The sequence below is a fragment of the Nyctibius grandis genome, chromosome 9 (assembly GCF_013368605.1).
Source record: "Nyctibius grandis isolate bNycGra1 chromosome 9, bNycGra1.pri, whole genome shotgun sequence".
NCBI lineage: Eukaryota > Metazoa > Chordata > Aves > Nyctibiiformes > Nyctibiidae > Nyctibius > Nyctibius grandis.
The window spans coordinates 25,273,413-25,298,129 of NC_090666.1; the positions used below are offsets into that span (position 1 = coordinate 25,273,413).

The 24,717-nt window shown below is 41.5% G+C and overlaps 1 protein-coding gene across 1 annotated transcript in view; it reads left to right on the top strand.

Annotated features, from left to right (window-relative positions):
* CPS1 (carbamoyl-phosphate synthase 1) overlaps nucleotides 1–23,338 on the top strand; it is a 98,467-nt gene extending 75,129 nt beyond the window's left edge. The window contains exons 29-39 of the mRNA XM_068407709.1: nucleotides 1,483–1,558; nucleotides 5,050–5,127; nucleotides 6,149–6,256; nucleotides 7,499–7,588; nucleotides 9,015–9,185; nucleotides 11,883–11,957; nucleotides 14,913–15,011; nucleotides 19,901–19,960; nucleotides 20,919–21,031; nucleotides 21,590–21,719; nucleotides 22,987–23,338. Of these exons, the coding sequence (XP_068263810.1) occupies nucleotides 1,483–1,558; nucleotides 5,050–5,127; nucleotides 6,149–6,256; nucleotides 7,499–7,588; nucleotides 9,015–9,185; nucleotides 11,883–11,957; nucleotides 14,913–15,011; nucleotides 19,901–19,960; nucleotides 20,919–21,031; nucleotides 21,590–21,719; nucleotides 22,987–23,085 (1,099 nt within the window). The 3' untranslated portion in view covers nucleotides 23,086–23,338. The remainder of the gene's footprint in view (nucleotides 1–1,482; nucleotides 1,559–5,049; nucleotides 5,128–6,148; nucleotides 6,257–7,498; nucleotides 7,589–9,014; nucleotides 9,186–11,882; nucleotides 11,958–14,912; nucleotides 15,012–19,900; nucleotides 19,961–20,918; nucleotides 21,032–21,589; nucleotides 21,720–22,986) is intronic.
* Nucleotides 23,339–24,717: the final 1,379 nt, after the last annotated feature.

Here is a 24,717-nt window from a genome sequence, read left to right on the forward strand (position 1 = left end):
AAGAAGTAAAGGACAATGATTTCTTGTATTTTCAACCCTCAAGGAAATACCCTTTAGAAAAGACTTCTAAATGAGACTTTTCTATCCAGTTTACAAAGCTTGAAGTGGGGTTGGAAAGCAAAGTTAAAAACCAGCACTCAGATCAGAAGGATAAGTTAGAAACTTCTCCTGATGTAGTTCTCCAGATTTTTAGGGAACACTTCTTTTAGCCCGTTGTTTCCATCTGTATTAAATTCAGTATAAGCCCTTTCCATTGTAAGTATTTGCTAAAGCGTGTTTGGACAGGCTGGGGGGACTTCTGGGAGAAAGATGAAATCGGAGGACATAAAACTTGAGGACATAGAAAGTGAAAAGCCCTAGCACAGCACACTGTCTGGCCTCTATTTGTGGAACAGCAGCAGGTCCACAGCTAGACTTCTTCATCCTTTGAACAGATACAGCTTTTAATATTTGCCAATTGCCTTGGAAAACTAAATGCATTTCCCCACTAGTTATGTACTGTGTGCTCCAGCTCACAGGCTCAGTGGTGCAACTGACATAGGTCCATGGCTTTCATTGAACTCTGTTGATTTACATCAGCTGAAGAGGTAGTCCAGTAAGTATAATCACCTAGGTACTTTTATCTATTTATCTTAGGCTAAAGTGACTGATTTTGTGGGATAGATCCTTCCTCCACTTTTCCCCACAGCATCTGTGGGCTTGACCATCGAACTAAAGGGGAAGCTGAACATCAATGGTGGAAGTTACCAATGTGTAACGTCTTTTTTAAAAGATTCTTGTCTTTAAAAGGGACCTGAATCGCTGACTCTCAACCCATGTTCTCCCAAATTCCCCTCTCTGGTATTACTGACAGATATATTTCAAAGTAGCTTTCAGATACAGTAGCTGTATTTGCTGTGCCCCTCCCTTAAGGTCTAAGATGTTAAGGGAGAGGCACAGTAAAATGGCCAGCAAAGAGGAACCCATTTTCATCTGCATTTACACTGTCACACCATCACCAGTGGCCTGTGCGTTCCTCGCTTCATCTGTCACTGATGAGCAATTGGGCTAACGTGAGCAAAGCATCTGTTTTGTCCTGAGCTCACATCTAACCCTCACATATGATGACAGTCTGGGTCCTTAGTGGGGCTATCTGGCTGACTAGCCATCTCCTCCAGCTTCGGGGAGCTTTAAATGCTTGGGTCAGAAGGGGATTTGGCAGCAGTGCTAAGGCTACATAACCGCAGTTCTTTATTTGATTCTTCATTATGGTTCTGGAGGTCACCTGTCTTCTCTGGGAAGTGTAATGGAGGTTTGTTAGGTACCAGCTCTGCGTTTCTTTCAGTCAAGAGTGGAGCAAGTGGCTTGAGTCAGGAGCTTGCTTGGCTAGTGTGTCATATAAAGGTAGTTGACAACGCTGTACTGTGGCATCTAACACTCTGATATCTCCCTTAAAGTCACGAGGGAAGCTGACCTATTTTCTTTTCTTTGCCATTCTCACAGTGGGTCTGCAATGAATGTAGTTTTCACTGAAGAGGAAATGAAGAAATTCTTAGCAGAAGCCACCAGAGTCTCTCAGGTACCAGTCTTTGCCTTGCCACTGCTTTTTCTTTTTGTATTTGCTGTATTTGTTTCACTTTTACTGTGTTTTCCATCTCTTCGTTTCTATGTTGCGTCTTCCTCACTCTTTCCCTTCCGTGTTTGGGGAGGAGTTTGACCCCTCAGTTTGTTCCCTAATGGGCAGACCATGGGAGCCTGTGTGAGCATCCTCACTGATACCACAGGGATGCCCAGATGGAGTGGGGACGGCAGTTAGCTGTTGTTCCCAGACATCCGTTTCTGACCAGTTAATTGTATAAACAGATGTAGGGTAGTGGGTTGGGACCCTTCCTACCCCATCCAAGCTTGCTCGTAGCAGGTTATACCAACTAGCATAGAACTGATAGCATCTTTCACTCAATTTCTGAACTGTTTTGCCTGGCTTCTTTGAAGAACTTAAAACTTCATCCTGGCATCCTCTCTCTCACCAATGACCTTATTTTTTTTTTTTACCATTTTAAATGAACGAACATTTGCAAGATTTTGCTATGACATTTAACTCTTCAAGTCATGTACTGAATTCCATTTTTCTCTGATACAAAAGCAAGACTGCTGCCTGCTTACTGTTAATCCAATGGGATTATTGATCTGCAGAGTATGTAATGCAGAAAATGAAAGCTCTGGTTTCCATTTTAAATGTTTTTCAAAGGCTAATTTGTGGATTTTTTTTAAAGTGTTTTTTTTCTAGCAAAGGGAAGGATTTGGTCTAGTGTGTTGAAATTTAGAAAAGAAAAATCTGAGCAATTTCCCAAAGACATGAATGCTTCAGAACATAGTAAACAACTCCAAGCCTGTATTTCTTCTGTACCTTCTATCAGTGTTATTGTACAAGGGATGTTTGGAGAGATGAGAATATGGGAGGAGGAGAAAGTTACATGACTGAGGTTGAATGAAGAACATACAGAATTTGAAGTCTGACCTTTCAACAGTTTCAGAGTTTGGCCTTGCCTTTTGGTCTGTTTTCTTCTGGGGGAGAGGAGGAGTTCCCCTTTTTTTGAACGATCACTGTTCTGAACAGTACTGTGGCACCATAAACACTGCTCTCACAGGAATGTTGGAGTTAAAAATAAGTAAGTCAAAAAGGAACTCTCTGAAAACACAACTAACTGTGGAAGCCAGACACATTACTGCTCACTCAGGGGATGTCTTAAGTGGTTAAAGTTTGAACAAGAACAAAACCATGTGGTTTTTAAGTGTATGAGGCAAATTATGCAAGTTTAGCATTTCAGCAAGAAAAAATGGAATGAAATGGAGATATTACTTGCGAAGTAATAATATCCTGAAGGATAGGTTAGTGTGGAGGCAAGCAGACCACTTATTATCATCTTTGAACAACTTTAAAGGGATTTTTGAAGGTGGGAGAGTACCACTGTTACTTCTATCAGAAGGAATTATATAACAAATTCTCAAAAGACTACAGGGTCAACCTGTAGTAGAAACCAGATCCTCAGCAATGCTCAGCCTCCCAAAACACCTAACTTCTCTCTCTACTTCATCTCTAAGTACCCTGCTTTGTGTGTGTGTACCCACACACTCACAGAAGCAGGCCAGGCAGCAGCCATAAGCCATGTTCAGGAGAGATCACTTTTGCTTCTGGATGGCTTTATGATGGCAATGGATGTCTAAAGGAGTCTGAAGCCCAGGAGAGTGACCCTTGGTAGCTTAAGTTGTGACAGCTTGATTGACTTGAATTAGGCAATGTTCTTCTTCATTGCTGAGAGGTCTCATCCCTGGTACAGGATGCCCTGCTGGGAGTTGAAGTTGTAGAGTCTTGGCAATATGTGATGTATTCCTAGGGGAAAGAGTGGATGTTCCCATGGGATCCTTATGATGTCCAGTTCTGCTACACAAACAAGGCACTGATGCTTACTCCAAACATGACCGTTGCACACCGTGAGTCTTTGGGTGCTCTGGCCCTGATCCTGCAGAGACTTACACTAGATTTACATGCTGAATTTTTGCTACTGTAGTCAGACTGCTAAGGGAAGAATTCTTTCCTCATCCGGTATTTTTATATTGACAAAAGCCATAATATAGTTGAAGCTAAGCTATTAGAAAGCAAACTAGAACAAAAGTACGGTGTTCTGCTTCTGAATTAGGGAGTGTGCTTGTCAGCTTTTTTTAGCCTCATCAAGGCTTTATGGCCTGTGAGTGGTTCCACAGAAGCTAGCAATATTAGTTGTGAGCATACAACTGAACATGAGCGTCTTTGTGGGACACACACTTCATTTTTTTCTGGTTACAAAGCCTTACCTAATTCTGTTCCACCCAACAGAGCATCTCCAGATAAAGTGCCTGACCAGTGTTCTGTTGTTTTAGCTGCTTTGCTGTTGTGGTGTTATATCATTATGGCATTTACGTTGTCAGTAATGTTCAAAAGTTCTTGTGTGAGTTGAGACAAATTGGAGTAAACAAGGTTGTATGCACATATAAAATCTTCTGGTGGAAAACTGCAGGAAGACAAAGTTACAGGACACAAGCCACTAAATTTATGAATTTATGTAGGCTGCGACATTGTCCTTGCCTGTGAATTTACCCTTGCACTGATAAATGTAAGGAATTGTGTCTTGTAACTTTTGGAGTTGCTTTATATTTTTTCAAGAGGAGCCTTATGAGCACGCATGGACTGTCATTTATTCCATTTTATTCTCTAATAAATAACAAGCAGTTAATAGTGGATGGGACGGGTAAAATGATGAGACATAAAGCTGGCCTGGAAGAACGTGGATTAGATTTTTAACCGTCTATTGGAGCAGGTGGCTGGAAGAAGAAAGCATTAGCGAAGAGTGGAAAGTGTGTGCTAGCATCCCAGAGATAAGCAGGAAGAAGAGGAAGGAAAATTGTGTATAGCAGGGAATGTATTGAGAGTCAAGAACAAGTTGTTCCTGGACAGCTAGAATTAGTGGCAACTTCCCTCTTGGGACACTTAGGAAACCAGTAGAGAAATGAGAAAGGAATGGATCTGTTGCCTAAAATATATGACCTTTTAAAAGAGCAAACAGCCACTATACACAAGTATCAAGTACGCCAAGAACCAATTACTCTGTGAAGCAGTGTGCCCAGTGAGGTGACTGGAAGACTTGGAGGAAGGAAGAATTGAAGATTTTGGAGGTAAAGAACATCTTTGGGAGACAGGATCAGAGGTCACTGGATTCATGCACGTGTCTCACTATTTCTTTCTACCATGGTCTCACTTAAAAGCTTTTTGTGGTTTCACCCCAAATTTCCCTGTTGTGGTGACATTATGGAGGACTCAAACTAATGCATCAGTGGCTTTGGGGAAATCACACCAAGTTTCCCCCCATTATTTCTTTGCAAAGTTCACTCATCTGTGGAAATAAGGATATTAATAGATTGGTCTTGTGGGATTCTGCTTCCAAAGCTTTTCCAGTGATGTATAGTGGAGCGCTTGGATGGTCTCCAAATACTCTAGAATAAAAACTTTCTTCTTTTGTCTTGTCTTGATGACAGGATCACCCTGTGGTACTCACTAAATTTATTGAAGATGCCCGTGAGGTGGAAATGGATGCTGTAGCCAAGGCAGGAAGAGTAAGAACTGCTTTTCTTTAATATTAAACTTTTTTTCACTATCAAAGATTTGCAAAAATGTGTGGTTTGAATGATTTACTATACAGCCATGGATTCGTGCTGAGAAGAGTAGAGAAACAAGAAAAGACGAATTCTTCTTAGGTTCAAAAACATCGTGCTTGAAAAGCTCAGCCTACCTTATTGTACACATCTAAATAGTTGGGTTTTTAAGCATTGCTTAACCATGTGAATGAATCCTTTAGAATATAATTTTTACTGGATTCGCAAATCGCTGGCTTCACAAATTACTTTCATCAGAATTGTGTCAGCATGTGTTACGATATTACCACAGTTGTTTTATTATTACAACTGCACCTTGCATTTCATTACTAATCAAAGACAATTCTCACAAAAAAAAAAAAATCACAAACTTCTCATTTAACAGAACTATTCTGTTTTCAGTCTTCATTTTTAACCAGCAGACAAGATCACTTTTTCAGTATTGAGGTAGTGCGCCTTGATGCAATTCATTCAATTTAAATCCTTAGGCCTGAATTTCCTCTGCTTGTTTTTCTCCATGATTAAAACACCACAGAAGAGTGAAAAAACATACATACAAATGAAGTTAGTCCATACTTGTTTCTACCAGGGAATGACAACTTTTTTTGTGTTTGTGGCAAGTAGAATTTAGCGAACTTCTTTAAAGCCTAATTATCTTTTCCCTTCTGAGTCAACGTGTGTTAGAGAGAAGAAGAAAGCCTAGGATCTCAGGCCATGGCAAGTTTTTTCATGTTTGCAGTTTGCTTAACCACAGTATAAGAGAGGCTAACATGATGTCCTTGTTCATATGCCTTGTGTCTGCTTCAAGCCTATTCTCCCCAAAATTTTGTGAGATGCTCTTTTTTTCCCCTGTCTGTATCCTCTTTTGAATACAGCTCTGTTCAGGAGACTGCATTGGGCTCTGCTTGGCAGGGGGCATGGAGATGGGATGGTTCATGAGAGAGGGTGAGGTGACTAACTGCTCTCTTGTTATTGTATGCAGGTTATCTCACATGCTATTTCAGAGCACGTGGAGGATGCAGGTGTTCACTCTGGAGATGCCACCCTCATGTTACCCACACAGTCTATTAGCCAGAGAGCCTTGGAGAAGGTAGGTGTTGCACTATCACGGAAAAGAGAAAATAAAATAAGAGTTTGAATCTGCTTTCCCCCTTCGCTTGGGAGAACTTAGAAGAATTCAGGAGAAATCAAATCACCAATGTTTTTTAAAGGCCAGTCTGATATGTGCAAATGTAGGATGTTATTGTGCCCCCTGTGACTGGATATACTTCACAGGATCATCTGAACTGTATCCCATTAATTTAAGTAGTAGATGTACACGCTTTCACACCCATTGGATTTGTTTCATTGGTTTAGGGCCAGCAACCGTGGCAGTAGGGGAGTGTCTAATCCATATAAATGCCACGGTTCACTTTCCCCTTCCTCTTCTCCCACAACCTTAAATGATTAGATCAGGTGTATGACTTTCTAGCTGCCTGCCTTTTCTGGAAAGAATATCAGGATGAATGAACCTCACCTGAACTTGACTTTTTCCCCTTTTGAGAATAAACCTAGTGATACAGAGTTAGTTGTCAAAATGCATTTTCTAAATGAAATGTGCCATCCCCCGTGATACATTCCTGGAAAGGATTTGCTTGCAAGCTAACAAGAGTTGTAATGCAATGATCTGTGCTCCAACTCTACAAGAATGTCTAAGGCCTTGTTCCTGAATATAGTAGTCTCCTGGAGCAAAGCTATTCAAACGCTTGTACTGAAATGGCACGTGATTTCTTGACAAACCTAGAAAATAAGACCATATTGTTTTCTCCCAATTTGTTCCAGAGTATTTCTGCTGACACACCTCCCACTGGTTTGTGATGGGACAGGCATGCTGGTGAAAGACTCTTGGGACACTTGTAAAACCAAGCAGATAATCTCAAATGGCAAAACATCATTATTTGTTATATCACCAAGAAAGGTATAAAGGCTCCAGTGTTCAGTGTAGGAACTGCTACAGACAGGGCAGGCTTTTATTCTCTCTTTCTCCCTCTTTCCCTTGCTTTCTCACACACACACACCACGAAGCTGCATTTTTACTGCTGTCCTCAAATGGAGCTTCAGGCTCTAGATTACCAGGCAAATTAAACATGTTTCCTTCTGAAAGATGATGCTATTGCCAAAATGAGGATGTAGAGAAAAAATATGCTAGGGCAGAGAGATTTGACATTTGAAGGAATCCACATCAGGTGATTTATTGACATTATGCTGTCTATTTTGTGAGTATGTATGTATGTATTTTAAATATATATATGCATTTTTATTTATTTATTTGTTTGCTTGTTTATTTTTGTAGGTTAAAGCTGCTACAAAAAGGATCGCAAATGCCTTTGCCATCTCTGGTCCATTCAACATTCAGTTTCTGGTGCGAGGCAATGATGTGCTGGTAAGAGCTCTTGTGACTGTCGGAGGAAGTCAGGCTTTGGTTTGGATACTTAGGCACATGGTTCCTGTGGTCCCTGTCATGGAAACTGGCAGTAGCAGCTATGGGTTTCTAACCTGCCTTGTCTGACGATGTGTGGCTCACCTATGCCACCCCTAGTGACGCAGCTCTCCCTCTCTGTGTGGGAGAGAGCATCTTGCCCTGCCTTCACACTGAGGGTGAAGTGAGTCTGGTTGCATTGTCTGTCAGCAATAGCTTTTTTTCTCCGTGGGCTGTTGTCCTTCCCACAATTATCGGTTTTGAATATGATGGACAGCACTGGGACCTGCGTCTCATCCGATGAACTGAATGTTATTGCTTTTAGATCTCCCGTTATCCTCTCTCATCTTTAGCTATTTCAATCATTAAAATAAGGCTTCCAAATCATTGGAAAGAATGCAAAACAATTTAAGTGTTTAAGTCTTTAATATAAGCCATTAAGATGGCTATCTAAATAGTGTGGTCCTAGTAGCTATCAGTAACAGAAGTACAGCAGATGTCTGACCCTTCATGGATAACAGTTGGCTTTCTGTTGCTAATGGAAGAAGGTCAGAGGAATATGAGCAGAGTATGACTGAGGAAACAGTGAATGGAAAGAAAACCTGACATAACCTGATATAGAAGAGATGCATTATTGGTGAGAGATCCTATTTGGGCCATTAGTTGAGAAAATGAACTTACCTTTCTTCACCTTTCTTCTGTTTCACACATAGTTATCCAGAAACTCCACAGAGGGACAGAATGGAGCTTTTCGTTCCTTGCTTTCCCTCAGCTGCGCTTGCCTTTTCTCTGGAAAACCCCTCTTTTCTATTCTGTCTTAACTTACATATTCTTGTCCCCCTTTGTTCCCCCTTTATTCTCACAGCAATTCTTTTGCTATTGTTCTGCATGGTGTGCTTCTCAGCAGGATGCAGAACTTTTATTCCTTGCTTGGGTCACTGAATAACTTCTACATGTAGATGAGGAAAGTCGTTAAGGATAGCCCAGTCATTCATGATTTGCCATTACCATGGAAAAAGAACAAGGTGGGCTTCTGAAGGTTGTACCTAATGCCTATGCATAAGTTTCCATGCCTCTTGCACATTAACTTAGGGTCCAGTACAACACGTTTTCCAAAGTGAACTCTGGATTACTCTCAGTTCTAATTTTCAGACAATAGAGATGAAACTCATCTTGCAGAACACCAGGATCCTTGTATCTCCATCTGGTCACTCCCCATCCCTCATCACTGCTTTTAATATTGAAAACAATTTCCGTGCCTCTTATTTGGCATTCTGAAGATTGCATCTCTGCCAAGAGGAGTAAGGACTGATTACCAGAAATGTGAATCAATGTATTTCTTCACTGCACAGTGCCCAACCCTGGTATTTCTCCTTTTTAATCCCATCAGGTGATAGAGTGCAACTTGCGGGCTTCACGCTCCTTCCCTTTTGTATCGAAGACTCTGGGTGTGGACTTCATTGATGTGGCCACAAAAGTGATGACTGGAAAAGAGGTTAATGAGTCGTCCCTCCCCACACTGGAACATCCCATTATTCCCTCCAGATATGTTGGGATTAAGGTATGATTTCCAAAAGAATACCAAAAAAACCCACAACCGAGCCAGCACCTAGTGCTCTAGGTGCTCTTGCGACTGTTAGGCAACTGTGACTCTTAGGCAACTGTGACTCTTAGGCTCTTGTGACTAGTGGGCAATCAGTCCTTTAATGCCCAGAGAGCACAATTTACTCATTGACCAAAGGCCAAATTGACCCTTTGCCGTTTCTGTTAAGGTAATGTATGTTGGGAATTTTAAAGAAAAATCAAAGGAAAATTATCCAGTGATTATTAACAAAATCAATCTCCCTTTATTTCTTACTTCTAACCTACTCTGAATCATGTTTATGAACTGCATAATAATTATACGCTTGTAGAATTGAACACTGAAGTTCAGGCTATTTCATAATACTATCTAATATATGTGTGGACATGTACAAATTTGTGTTTTGAGTGCTCCCCCTGATTTTATCTTCAGGATTTGGTACATGGGCTGTTGAATGCACGGAAACCCTTTATATGCACCACCAGTTAAAATGGGGGTGAAAGTCTTGGATCCTTTGATTTCAGTGGGGCCAAGATTTTACTTTTCATAATTACTAAGCTTATACAGCACCCAAGATACCGAAGTGTACTTGTAGATATCTTTGAATGCTTAGTGGAAGAACAAAAAGTAATTGGCGTTCCTAATCATAAAAATCTAGAACAGCAGTGCAGAAAATACAATGGCTAATGAGAATTATTTATACAGAAACTTTCAAGCTTTAATAGCTTCCATATCAAGTGAAAACTGAGGAAAAGGAAAACACCTAACATCTTCCTCCCAATAAAATGTTCAGACCTATTAAAATGCAAGCCAAATCTGTGGCCCAAGCCAGCTCAGGTTGTTGGCAAGCCAGTCGGTCTAGAAGTAGCTTTACATTTATTTTGATGCCACAGATGATAGGCATTATTTGAAATTCTAATCTGAGACTTTTTTATGTTCGTGAGTCTTATTTATTTTTATAAATTTCTATTATTTAGACCTGGGGCTTCTGTACTGTTGTTAGCTAAACTGTCAAGAGTTTTGTCTCTCCTGGGAATGTTGGTTACAGAGTGGAAAACCCAACTATATTCTTGAAAACTTCACTACAAAGCCTTTTGTACTGCTTGTGTTCTGTGTGGATTTGTCAAATATAAAAACCTGCTAATACCTTTGGAAGTGCTAAACTTTGAAAAGTATTCCAGTTAAACCTGGTTCTCATTATTCATTCATCGTATTTTCTATCCTCTTATGTTTTTATTGCTAGGAATATTTGCATGGAAATGGGATTTCTTTTTCTCCAATAGTTCTTAAATGCTCTGAAAAGAGAATATGAAACTGTTTTCTTCTTTCTGAACATAGTTGCTCCTTTGTGGATTTGGAGCCCCACCATTTTAGCTTTAGTGACTGAAATACTGTCTTGCCATATCTGCTTGCAGAGTGATGCAAGTATCACAGCCTGACCAAGATTAAATCCTGGGTAGAGCATGACTGACTAAGTTTTAGGTAGGATTTATTTGCAGTACCAGAGTCTGCTCTGCTGATGCATTTTCATGTTTGTGGCAGACAAAAGTTAGGGAGCTGGTGGAAGGCTTTTGTTGCTTGTTACCTTTCAAGACAATATGTGCATTAAAAATAATCCATCTTGACTGCCATATCTCAGCTTGAGACTGCAGAATTGGCCACTGTAAAAATGTTCTCTTTACTTATAGAAGAAGCAAAACTGATGTAAAAGTCATGAAAACACATGACATTTTTTGAGAAACCTTTCGCAATGACTTTCTGCTGTCACATTTCAGTTGGTCATTGTTAGGTGTCATGAAACAGCAGATGTCTTGTCTGCAGTGTTACTCTCAGAGACTTCCAAGAACAGAATTATGTCTTTGGATTTAAAAATAGTTTCTTTTTTAAGCAGCAAGGATGCTGTCTTTATGCAAATACTATTAGTAGATGTAGAGAAGCCCTGTAGAAAATTATTCCTTAGCAGAAAATGCGTTCCATGTTTGCCAGAGGTGGTCATTGGCTTTTTAACAGAGTTTTTCTCTCCCCTCCTCCTTTTTTTTTTTTTTTTTTTAAGGTCAAATTAGACAAGAGAACTCAGAGACTGCAGTGTCCTAAGTCCTCAGATAATGATGATGATCGGGAGTTTTAATATAGATCAAAAAAAATTAGGGGCATGCATTTGGGGCTGGGGAGAGGGAAAATCTGAAAATAATTGGCAAAGTTTCATGCATGAAAAGAGTGCATTCTTGTGGAATGGTCTAATTCCTGTGAATGAAGAGTTTCTGTTGGAGAACAGTTTCCTGAGAAAAAACAACTGGCTTCAAATAGTCTCTTCTTGTTTCATGAATTAGATGCTTCACAGCCTTTCTGTTTTAAAATGTGTCCCAAAAATGATAGTGATAGAAGGCTACCACAGATTAGAAATCTGCCATCAGAGTGTGAGCAGGATTGCAAGAGTTAGAAGGATGATTTATTGGTGAAATACGTGTTTATTTATTCCAGTCCAACTTCAAGATGCTGGGGGAAGTCATTTGCCAAGCACTCCTTTGCTTATCAGCCTTGACCAGTGCTTTTTTTTTTTTGCTTAATTAATGTCTATCTCTTTGTGTCACTTCCAAGTGTAGCTGGATTTTTTTTTCCTAAACGATCCATTAAATTTTCATTCTCTTTCTCCTTCCCTCTTCTTTCTTTCAACAGGCCCCAATGTTTTCCTGGTCCCGGCTGAGAGATGCTGACCCTGTTCTCCGATGTGAAATGGCTTCTACTGGGGAGGTATCTTTTAGATTTGCTATTTTGTTTTTTTAAACCAAGTCGCCTTTAAGCATCATGAATCTTTGAAAGTGGTCTTATTACTGCCTGAATCATGATGGCATGTGTAGCATCTTCAGAAAATTGAAAACATCTTTCTTATCTGTAAAAACACATTGTCCTGGAAAACCCAGTTTATTCAGCCACTGGATGTCCCTCTTTACCTGCATGTCAGCTCCCTGGGTTGGACCTGGTTGGTGTGACAGTCTGAAATGAGTTTATCAGAGAGCTGTCGGGTTCTGGGAGGTTCTTGGTGTGTCAGTCCGTTTTATGAATCACCTGCTTCTAGACAAATGCTTACAGCTTTCAAACCCCCCCATCGACACATGCCAGAATAGCAATATCGAGGTGCCAGGTCAGGAGCATTTGGTCTTGGAACGTGCTAGTTACTTAAAGGCAACAAATATGTGTGGTGATGTTTTTGTTGTTTCCTGGAAACCATCAAGGCATATCCCAGGATGCAAAAGGCAAGAAAGAGTGAACAAAATGTGATGGCTGCAGTACTGACTGTGGGTAGGGTGAGGGGGAGACTCTGCTAGTTTACCCACTCTTTCTACAGCAGGGCTGTGAGGTGCTTCTGAAACGTCTCTGGTGTGTGCGTGGCACACTGTAAAGGCACAAAGCTGTTCCTATTCCTGCGTAGGCTCAGCCCTGATGGAAGCCCTCACCTCTCAAGGGGTACATGTTTCCATCTACATCATTGGAATAGATATTAACTCATCTAGAACAAAGAGGTTTGTTTATGAGTTATTGCTGAGCTGTCAATAACTTCTGTAGATACAACCAAGCTATCTTTAAACTTGCTTGCTCTGTTACTTCTAGAAAAGAGTTGCAGTAGCAAGAGTCTTATTCTGGGCTGGAAAGCCCACTTGGGAAGTGATGAAGTACTGAGGCACTTAGATTAGGCTTAACTCTGCTTTACTATAGTTAGGCAGGTGGCAGAGCCTGGGCTGCTCCATTTGATATGAGCCTGGGTATGTCTACATGAGATGTTTTCATTAGGAAAGACTTACCATTTTAGTATGAAAATGCACTATACCCAGATACATGGTAAGAACAGCCTTAGGTCTCCTACCTCTCTCCAGAATTACTTTATTTTGCTCTTTACAATGTGTGGAAAATCAGTATTGCAGATTTCCTTTCAAAACAGTTAATAGGCAGAAAAAAAACAAGTGACTTCCTTGACTTCCTTCTTTTCAGAATAAAATTGACTACACAGACACTCCCCGTGCCCCACCCCCTCCCCCCCCAAAAAGGAATAAAAATGTAACTAAGGGCAAGAATTATTTTTCTGAGCTTTATATAGAGTTACAGATTACCTTGATCATAAGGGAGGGATTATTAACTTTTATGAATTGGAAAGATCCATATTCACAAATGCCATAAAATGTGACAGTTATGAAGGTCTTTCTTAAGAGTGAAGTAAGGATAATAACTTGCTTTGGGTAAAATGCTCAATTATTCCTCAAAAACATTTTTCATGCTCATGGCCTGATTTGTGCTTGAATTTGTCACATCTGTCTGGCAGAGATGTATTTTGCTGGAAGTCGTGGTTCCCACAACAGTAGCAGACACAGTGCCGGAGGTCCCTTTGAGTATTGTGGCTGTTTTGACCACGTGGTAATGATAAACCTCTCCCAGCAGCCTGGAAACCCCTGGTCCAAGCCTACAAGGCAGCGGACTGTCCACCACTCTCAAAAGTCCAGAACACACATAACCCCTCAGCCAGATACACCATAGAACAGACTGAACACTCAAGGATGAGCTTTTAGAGAAAAGCTGTGATACTAGTAGCCATGATTTTTTTTGTCCCTTCCCTTGTGGGATTTTTGTTTGGTTGGTTGTTCTTTTTTTTACTTCAGAAGATCTGGCAAATCATCATTTGTTCTTCTTACATGAAATACTGATTTCTGCTCACTGTGGTAACAGTGAGACCATGACTGTGAGGGCTCACTCTGTGATGGGAAGGACCATAAGAGGAAAATGGGAGAGCAATTCTCAGTCAGCCCCTTTATCCCATCTGTATATGTGTGTAGATTTGTTATTTCAAAGAGAAAAATCTGTGACAGTTTCTGCTTCTGACTGTTTTACAACAAGTGTGGAGTTGGCCAGAAGTGAGGGTTTTTTTTTTTTCTTTTCTAACTTTCACAAAAGCTCATGCATTCCTCTTTTTGTCATCAGAATTCTGAATTTTGGTGAGGAACACAGTTTAGTTCTTTCAGAAGATCATTGCCGTATGATAGCCTGTAAGCAACTGAGCTCCACAGGCAGTTCTGAATGATGAACTGCTAAAAGATTTTTATTAATTTCTTTATCAAGTTTTTGTTTATATAAAATAAATTATTATGAATTGGCATGATGGCTTTGTTGTTTTCTTAAGTATGTATTAACATTTTACTTGAATTTCATACATCTGTGGACTTGTAATGGAAAAGCATCTTTATATACCATGGTTTCTCTTTGCAAGAAATGCCAGAAGCACAAGTGCTGTCTTACCCCAGTTTGCAGCGTACACGCACAGAAACATGCCTGCACGCAGAACACTCACTGGTATTTCAGCGTTATATAATATTACACAATTTGCAGTGCACTCACAAACACTGGAGCAGAGGCTGTGTACAGCAGTCCCATAACTCAGCAGAATCAATTGTTGTTACTCCTTGGTGTGCTGTTTGAAACTAAAGTGTTGCTTATTCTTTCGTTATTGCTTCATTAAAATTACGAGATTTGTCTGCAATGATTTTCTGATTTATTTCCCCCCCACTCCACCTGCAGCCTCCGTGCAAAAGCAGTCTGATTCTGCGTGAAGAAGTCAAAAGAGCCTATTTAAAAATTTCATTCCTGTTTCTTTTTAAAGCAATGCTCTTGGTTTGGTTTTGTTTTTTACCCTCATGCCGCCTTCTTTGTGCCTTTTCCGAGGTTGCGTGCTTTGGGGAGGATGTGTACTCTGCCTTCCAGAAGGCTATGCTTGCCACAGGGTTTACGTTTCCTAAGGAAGGAATTTTGATTGGAATCCAGGTGAGTCCTAAAAATCAAAGCTGAGAGAGGGCTGACATGGAGGAACTCATTAACTGTTGCCTTGTTTTCATTCATGTGTCTTTATGGCTTAAATGTGCTTCTCTGCAGTCCATCTTGAAGTGCAGTAAGTGAGGAACAAACACCATGGAGAGATCTTTACTGGGTTCCCTGGGCCTGACCTAGTTTTTTCCCTCTGGCTTCTGATAGTATCTACTGGGAGCTGCAGAAATTTTCTGGGGGCAATCTCCCGGGACTGCTGCAAGCAGAGGCCTGGGATCAGGGAGCCCTGGGGATGCTACTTTCCAATCCTGACATATAAACTCCCTTTACCTGTACACTGCCTCCTGACCTGTTGAAATCAGTTCTCCTCCTTCTCTCAAAACAATGAGACAGATTCCATACCGCAAAGCTGGACCTGCTAAGCTTTCCCCATAGATGGCAGAGATTTCATTCCAGGCAGAGAAGTATTGTCACCCGAGGGTGTGGAAAACATCATGTTGTTAGGGTATTGTGGGGCTAGTTTTTGGTGTGACAGTGTCAGTCAATGAGACCTCCACCAGGTTTGGCACAGTCATGTTCCTCTCCTCATTGGAGTCATGATGGGAATACACCTGAGTGCAGTGGAGCGAGGAATTAAAGGACAGCAGTCTTCACACTGTAGCCTGCTTTTCTGTCTGCGTAGAGGCATGGCTGCTATTATTCCTTTCCCTGTTTGATGATGTTGCATGGCCAATATTGCTTCCTACCATGCAGCTCCTATGAGCTAGGAGTAAGTAGCTCAGAAAGGAAGAACCAACAGTATATTTGTGTAGTAATGTTTCTGGTTGCCCTATTTTGTCAGAGCTCTCTCCTCTGAGGGGCTGCATCTCCAATACGTATTCTGTAGGTCCAGTGATTCCATACCAGACTAGAACTTGGACTTCAGAGTTTAATCTCTTGCTGTCAGCATCCCTCATCATATGTGACAGTTTAATGCCCTACATGATTGCATAAAGCCAATAAAACAAAAAAACAGAATACATGAATTTTCCTATCAGACAACTGGGGTGTGAAAAACGTGTTGGGCTGTCTGTGCCAGCAGAGGATGTGAAGGAAGGGTGTGAAAAGTGGCCAGAAAGGAACATGACTTCTGCTAACACAGATCACCACTTGGTCCTTAAATATACACATCTATATACACATCTATGGATTGAAGCTGTTGCTCTGAGTTACCTCAGGTTAGCAGAAGTCTTTGCTTGCTACCTAGATAAAGTTTAAAAGTTCAGTATGAAACTCTGGGCAGTTGGTACCTGTATATCTAATCACTGCATATCTTAAATCAGCATTGAAAAAAGGTGAAAAGAAAAGCTAGGAGAAGAAAAAAGGAGAGAGCCCAATGTTTAAAATTTAAGCCTGCTATTTTCCTGGTAGCAGCTAAAAGGGAACAGGCAGCAAAGAGTAATTTTAGCTATAGAAAGCATTTATGTAGGTTCTGTGTCAGTATCTGTTAAACTGAGCCAAATGTTCTTTGTACAAAGGTCTTAAGAAAAAAAAAAAAAAGAAGGAATAAAAAAGATAAAGCAACCCCAAAAGCTCAACCCCCATAACCTTTTAAAAGTAACAAGATTCTGTCCTTTTTAATGAGTGGTTTACAGTTCATTTTCTTGCAAAAGAGACTTGAAAACAACAGATCAATCGCTTATAGGTCTCTCTTCATCTCAGCATATTTCTTATATAATTAAACTCCAAAACAAGAATTGTAAAGTTAATGCTGAGAACCATGTATTGCTCCCTCACCACTCCGGAGTTTGTAACCTACCTACTTTTCAATGGTCCGTTTTGAAACAGAGGGGAAATAAAGCCTTGTAAGAAGGCAAGGTTGAAATCCTGACCTAGACTTGGCATGTAGACTATGAGTGGTGTTCCCTGAGTATTACAGGCTGGAGGAAAGGGGAGTCCTTCACTGCAGAAACAAGAAGCACAAGGATCAAGGCACAAGGCAGGCTGTGAATACGAGCAGTGTTGTTCTCATTTTAATCAAAAGCATGAGGTCATGTACCTCAAACTGGCAAAGTTGTCAGTGTATCCTCAGAGGGGAAATACAGGCTCAGAAGGACAGATACCAGGCCACCCCTCTCCATGATCACAATGTTTAAATGTCACTGGTGTGAGGGGGTGATGGGGTGGAGGTGCCTCCCCAAGCCGAGACCCCTGGCTTTCAAACTGTGGGATGGTTTCTGTAAGCTGTTGTGGTGCACTTGGGGCTGGTTCTTGTCAGGAGCATGTACACCAGCCCACTTGGTTGTCTCTGAGGAAGGTGCTATGTTTCATCTGCAGTGGATGGTGAACTCAAAACATAACCATCTTTCAGAGGCTTCATTGCTTCATGATTAGTTGCTTGATCTGACTTTTACACTGGACTTTTAGGTCTTGCAAAGAGAGAAACAAGAAGCTAAAAGGTGGAGAATTCTGCCTCTCTCAAAAGTGTCTAGGCTCAACATATTTAGGTCGTTCGGTATACTGCACCTTTATGCCATTGCTATTAATGATGTTGAGGTGAGAGGAGGCTGCGTTCTTGAGGGTGAAAGTCAAATAGATGTAGTTAACAATAGTAGAGAGGGAGATTTTTGTTTCCTTGCAAATGTTTCACTCAGGGGTATTTTGCAAATCAAGAGTCAAATGGCTGTGCTGCGATCTGCAGTCCAAACAGATCCTGATACGCCCAGATAACGAACCCAGCCTTGCAGAGGGGCTTTTATGTTGGTGTACTTTCAGGCTGCAGTTTCAGCAGTAATCCTACTAGGGCCACACAGAAACATTACCGACAAAGTAATCATCCTCAAGGTCAAACAGGAGAGCACTCCTTGACACTTGTGGAACAGCCCAAGGCAGGGTGGGCAGTCAGCTGGGACCATGAGCCTGCTGGATTGTCCTTCAGTTGTGAGCACTCTGATATGGTGCAGGTCGAGGGTCCCCAGGATTTTGGAGGTCTGATGCTCTCCTGGGGTAAATGGAGTACAACTTTCTTGCTAGACAAATGAATGTCTGCCAGTTTATGCAAGCTGATAATCTGACCTCTTTTCACAATTCAGAGAAATCTGTGATGCTGAAACCCTGAGTCTGCCATTAAATAATTTCTATTTTATGCAAGAGGAGTTGAAAAGCTCATTTTATTTTCTTTCCTGATTGGGCTATTCAGTGATATCTCTGGGATGGAGTGCATCTGTCTTACATCTGTGCTGGTGACCACGAGATGCGGAAAGCATGGATGGAGTATTTTATTTTTAAATCCCAGCACTCCAAGTCTGTTGTTTCAAGGTAACCTTCTGCCTTAGTTCCTTACAGACCAGAATTTTTGCATGCTTCACGATGGATTTGGATACAGAATCAAGATTATCGCAGAAGATGAGGTGGCTTCATTTTGAGCTGAATCTTAGTGAGAACTGGTGTAGCTGTATCAAATTAGCTGAGGATGTAGCCCTTTACAAATAGCACGGCATGCTAGCAAACATGAGAGAGAGGTTATAAGAAATAGAACTTTTCCGATAAAAGAAAAAGAATACAATTTTCTTACAGTAAATATCTTCCACTAAATAAATCTGCTTGTACTTTTCACCTTTAGTAACTAATGGCTTCTTATACAGGTTCTTTCAGGCAGCTTGTAAATCTCAGGCTGCTCCGATGCAAGCTGACAGCTGTAATTTCTTTTCATGGAGAGGCTGTTTTATGTGTCACAAGTGTTCAGTACATGTTTGATAGAAGTTTATAATACTGTTGTGAAAGCCAACCCCCCTGACCAGAAGGCAGAACCGTTCTCTCTGGCTGGGAAGCTGCCAACCCTGTCACATTGTATATTTATATTTTGCAGTTAGTGTACAGAATGAGATGGCTTTCAGAATGAGGTTCTTTCCAGAGTGCTCGGAAAAAAAACCTGTTGACTCCTTTTCTTCATAGGAAATCGTTCACCCTTCAGAATATTGTTCTCTCACCCATAAAGGTTAAGCTATCCATAGCTCCAGCAGGGACAAGGGAGCTTGCAATAATTTTGCTTGCAAATGGCCAGATCAGGCTAAGGTTAAAAGCGAGGTTTGGCCTGCCTTGGCAGTCAGAAAGGCATGGGTTGCATCTGATCTTTGCATTGCTGTACCTTCAACATCCAGAAGAAAGTTATGCTGGGATCAAATTTTCAGTCAGCTATTGCTCTAAAATGGCTTGTTCAAGTGCAGATGACTACAGGAGGTCATCTTACCTTTACTTCTTCTAAATTATGTTGGATCTGGGTATGCATTATGAGAGAGTCTTTCAAAGGTGCCCGAAGTACCTGGGCATTCAGTCCCTCATGGGAATAGAGTGTCCCAGTCTCCTGAGTGGGTTTGTGTTTTCTGTTTCCATATGCCCATGGGAGTCAGAAATGAACTCACGCATACACAGGCTCTTCTTCATGTGAATTTGCAAACACAGCATCCAAAGGGAGCCCAAAGCCTGTCCATATATGTTATCTGCCAGAAGAGAAGGCCAAATGTTTGAGCAACAATTGAAAAGATGATGTTTAATTAAGAGCAGAGGAGACTCTAGTTGGTGTATTTGAGAAGGCAAATGCCCAGATATTTAATATGCAGTAGTAAATCTTCTGTAGTTGCAGTCGAACTTAATATGGGAACACTTACCCTGGTGTTGTAACAAAATATGTCTTAGCTGGGAGTGACTTGGGCTTCAGGATCCAGACATTTTTATTGGAAAGGCACTGTATGTGCACATTCAGACACGTCTACCCACACAGACAAACACACTCTCAGCACAGAAAGGTGTATTTGCCTCTTAGCACAGCCTGTAGGAGCTCTGTGTTGCTCAATGAAACCCTGTTTCTAAATCCTAACTTTGATGCTCTATCTAATAAATTTCCTTTTCAGAAGTCCTTCCGCCCCAGATTCCTCAGCATAGCAGAGATACTTCATGAGGAAGGTTTCAAGGTAGGTGGTTTCAGTTATTTAAAGCTAGAGAGTTTTCCAAATCTGAAATGTACTCGGCGTGCTACAGGAATGGAGAATGTTGGAGTTTATTTGGAGATAGAGAAAAGAGGACATTTTCCATGTATAACAGGGATTTTTAGCTGAGTGATCTGTAAAGTCAGCAGGTATCACCCAACTAAAAGTTTTCATGATAGTTTAATTGAACAAACAGGACTAAATCATAAGGGCAAAAACAACCCTGGCTCTGCTATCAGCCTGCAGCCAAGATGTCACATTATAAACTCCTCTAAGTTCTCTAAGAAACAAAAATGCCAAAAGGATGCCATGTATGACAGGAGGGGAGGAAGGGGAAGCCTTTTATATGGAGAAGGTCTTTACTGCTTCATCTTCAGTGATATTCACAAGCTGCAGATGTATGAAACTTGTAGTGTTTACATCCCTCTTGTAACTCTTCTGCATCATTTTGCATCTGTAGCCCTACTGAAAGGTAAGTAACAACATGGCCACAGAAAATAGGGAGAGCTTTTTAGTATTAAGTATTGAAGTACTATTTTCCTCAGTGGCATTAGTGTAACTACTGCATTTACAGTTCTGCCTTTCAAAACCTAGTGCTAGGCAAACAAAAAAAAAAAAATGGGGGAAAAAAAAGTGATTGAACTTAAGCCCTACTGAAAGTCAGAGGGATTTAGGTTTTCCCAAGCCACTCAACTGCTTCTGGATGTGTTACTACCATTGATTGACTATCATCCATCAGCAAATCACAGATAACAGAAGAGTTGGAAAAGTCATGCTGTTCTCTGTGTGTCTCTCTACATGGAGAGACACCCTTGTGATTAAAAATGCCCTTCAAAATTCTCTCTGACAAACAGGCTGCATGTTGGGTCAGAACCACATGAGTTAAATAAAAAGTTTCTGTATTATGAAGCACACAGTAAGTAACCTTTTTTTCCCTCCACAGCTTTATGCCACAGAAGGGACCTCGGAGTGGCTCAATGCTAACGGTATCCCAGCAAATCCTGTGGCATGGCCATTGCAGGAAAGCCAGAGTCTCAGCCTCCCTCCAGTCAGGAGGTAAGAGCAATACTCACCTTGTCAAATTTGTGTTAACATCTGGGACAGCAAATACAAGGGGCAAATTGGTGGTCCTGTTGAGATCAGTGATACTGATTTAATGGGACTTCAGGATTCAATCCAAAAGTTTTGTTTTATCTGATTCTGTCTGGAATTGCCACAGCAGGGAGGTTTCAGCTTGATTAATGAACATCTCATTGAACAGTCCTATTTAATATGTTTTGGATGCATTGCTCCATGTTACATTTTCACACAAAGGTACATGGGATTTGAATATTTAGCCTTTAATGATAGTCAGTCAGTCATGCCTTTAACAGAGTTGTGCTGATCTGTATGAAGGCTGAATATTGCTTTGCCTCGCTGAATAGAACAGAAATAAAGCCCAAATTCCTGAGTCCCAGCTTAGTCCCTTAACCCCTCAACCCTCCTTTCTTGGGATGTAAGACTAAACTCAAATGAAAATTGTCAGTGTTGTTTACCTGCATGCCTGTGCTATTCATCAGAGATTTTCATTAAGCAAGACACACTGTGATACTGTCTTGTGCATTGTCTCTTCAGGCTGGTAAGGGATGGGAAAATAGATCTGGTGATTAACCTGCCTAACAGCAACACCGAGTTCGTCCATGATAATTATGTGATCCGGAGGATGGCTATTGACAGCAGGATTGCTCTGCTCACTAATTTCCAGGTACTTTCCATGTTGTTCTTTCTCCTTTTAGTCATAAGAGCCTTCAGAGCTTTCAAGCACTTGTGACCTTAGATTCTAGTGTGTTTGGACCCTCATTATCTCCGACAAATAATAATGTGCCTCAAAATCATGGAAATACAATTGTTTGAGTGTATTGTCTTTTTGCTACTATACAAAATAACATGCTCAAAGTAATACCAAAAAAAGAAGAAAATCCTGAGTCCTGTGCTGCAGCTGAAGTTGTTGCTGTATCATTTTCACTTCAGAGCAAACTTCTTGCACAGGATTGCCTGTAACATGTTTAAATTATGCATGGGAACAGATTTTTAGTGGGATCTTTTTCCAGTACAGTCCTTAAACCTTAGAGCAGGATGTAGCTGGGCTTTCTTGAATGATCCTTGGGGCAATCCAGTTCCAAAGTGCCATCCAAGTGGAATTGCTGCCTGTTCTGATGTAGTGCCCAATTGCCAGTCATTATGTGTTTGTAGCTCCTGACAAACCCCTTTCACGCACTGATAGGAGAAGAGATATTTGGTAATGCAAAGTGGGACTCCTGCTGCCAGCAGTACCTTGACTTCCTTTGCAAGTGGCTTCAACTGTCACAAAAGGACCTCATCTGGCTCTCATTAAGCATACCAGCCAAATTCCCGTTGATTTCAGTGGGTGCTGACAGAGAACCCAGGGACTTGAACTAGTGTCCAGCTGTGCAAAATCTTCTGCTGTGATTGGAGTGAGTGGAGAGCAGGGAGAGTGCCAAGCTGTAAGTTCGTAGACAGGATAATGCCAAACATGATTAGCAAGAAGGGGAAATTGAAGACCCATCCTCTGCCTACTAGTGAAACACACACTGACAGCCAGAATGGGGGTCCCCATCCAAAATTTATTACCACACCTGCTTGATGCATTTCACTGAACCCTTTTGATTGCAGAGTTTTAATCTCTGAGTTTGAGAGAGGAAAACAACACTGTGTTCTCTTAAAGGCTTGGGCTGTAGGGGGAAACAACAGCCTTCACAGGACAGAGCTGTCTTGCCAAAGAAGCCCAGCACCTCTACATCTCTCCAGCTGGACAGGCAGGCTCCAGAGGGCTGGAGCCAACACCCATGCACAGCCACCTTGAAATTGGTATCAATTTGAATGGACTCAAGGACTGGACCTGCACAGGGTAGTTTCAGGGTGACAGTGTAGAAGTGTGGAGCCTGGTCTATTACTTGGCCTTCTGCAGAAGGCTTTGCAATGCTCAGTCCTTCTCTGCTTTATATTGACAGGTGACAAAACTTTTTGCTGAAGCTGTCAAATACTCTGGAAAATTGGACTCCAGGAGTCTCTTCCACTACAGACAGTTTGACAATGGAAACACTGCATAGAAGAACTGTCTCCAACCTGCAATCTTACTGCTTCTGGCACCAGAAAAGAGGGGGGATCTCAGATCATCCACCTAACCATCTTTCCATGTATTTTATAGCATCTGCACTGATTGTTTTTCCAACTCACACAGACTAATTCCTAGCCAGTACTTTTGATGGCTCATGGGAAAGCCATCCTTTTCCAAGCCTCTCCACCATCTTCTTCCCATTTCCACACAGGATCAAATGTTAGTTAGTTACTAGATGTGTAGACCCAGACACCACCATAGCAGAGGAGATGGGAGGAGATACAAGTGATCCTTCATGGGGGTTGTTCCTTCTTTTCGTAACCAAGCCTGCTCCTCCTTAAGAACACCTTCCTTGGGTCCATACTCTCAGCTATTCTCATGCTGGACTGCTAGAGCCTGGCCCCAAACGCCCACAGAAAGACATATAGCTTTCTCCTTCCATTGCTGATTATTGAGGATTTTACAACTTTATGTAACAATTAGACATCCTCCTGCTTGATCCACCCAGTGATACCATGGACATCTGCCATGGCGATGAGTGTGACAGGAGCTCTTTAAAGACAGATGAACATGAATTCCCCACAATTCCCTGCAACAGCTGACAGGTGTGATGCAGCTGCTCTTTGTTTGATTTTTAACGCTGGCCAACAATCATCTTCTTCAGCCTGTAGATTGGGTGGGAGAGGAAGGCTGTATGTGTGTGTCCTGTAGTTGCTTCCAAGTTCTGCTCAGTCCTTCAGGCTATTATTATTGTTGTTATTATTTTTTAAATTCTGGTTCATCATTCTGAATTCAGGCAGCTGTCCCTGTATCATAAAGGCTCTCTCTCAGCTTTGTGTCTGTCTTCAAAAGTGGAGAACTCCCCGAAGACTTCTGTGTGTTGCTGTCCAACATTTTGTGTCGTGATTGTGGGCATTAAAATTGAATCCTTTCAAAATGAGGTGAAAGTGTTGCAGTGCTTTCCCCCTCCCAATTAAGTGACCTCTTCACTTTTACTCCAGACTTCTCTGCTGCTTTTTCAGCTCTGGCAATGCCTGCAAATGCTGTCCATGGAGCAGACACCCACTGTGCCACATGTTGCACGTTATCGTTTGCTGTCCGCATGGCAGGAAGACTTCAGCAGCTTTATGGCCAATGTCACTGCATCCTGCAGTATATACAGTGCCTGCCCCTAAATGTTTACCAGCTAAGGAATGCGCATGTCTGTCTTTTTTCCCTATGTTGCAATATGTACACAGCATACTCTGGAGTCAGGAAGATTCCAAGTTGGACAACTTCTCTGATACTTCCTAGAGTAAGCTGAACTGGTGCATTTTCTTCCAGTCATGCTCTGTCTGCCTGAGATGCCAGACCCAGCAGGGCAATGCTAGCTTGTAGTTGTCTACCTCATATGTATCCCTCAATACCTGCAGGCCTTGCCAAGAAATATTGCTGCCAGCTAGTGCTTGATATATGGCACTGGAGCTGAGTACTGCCTAGCAGTGCTTGTACTGAAGCTGTTACTACAGAAAGTAGTGCACTTTGGTCTGTGTTGAGGAAATAAGCAAACCTAGGCTGCGTCTTGCATGTGCTTTTAGGTTCCCTTGGGTCCCAAGAAGCTTCGAGTGCAGAGAAAAAATAAGGG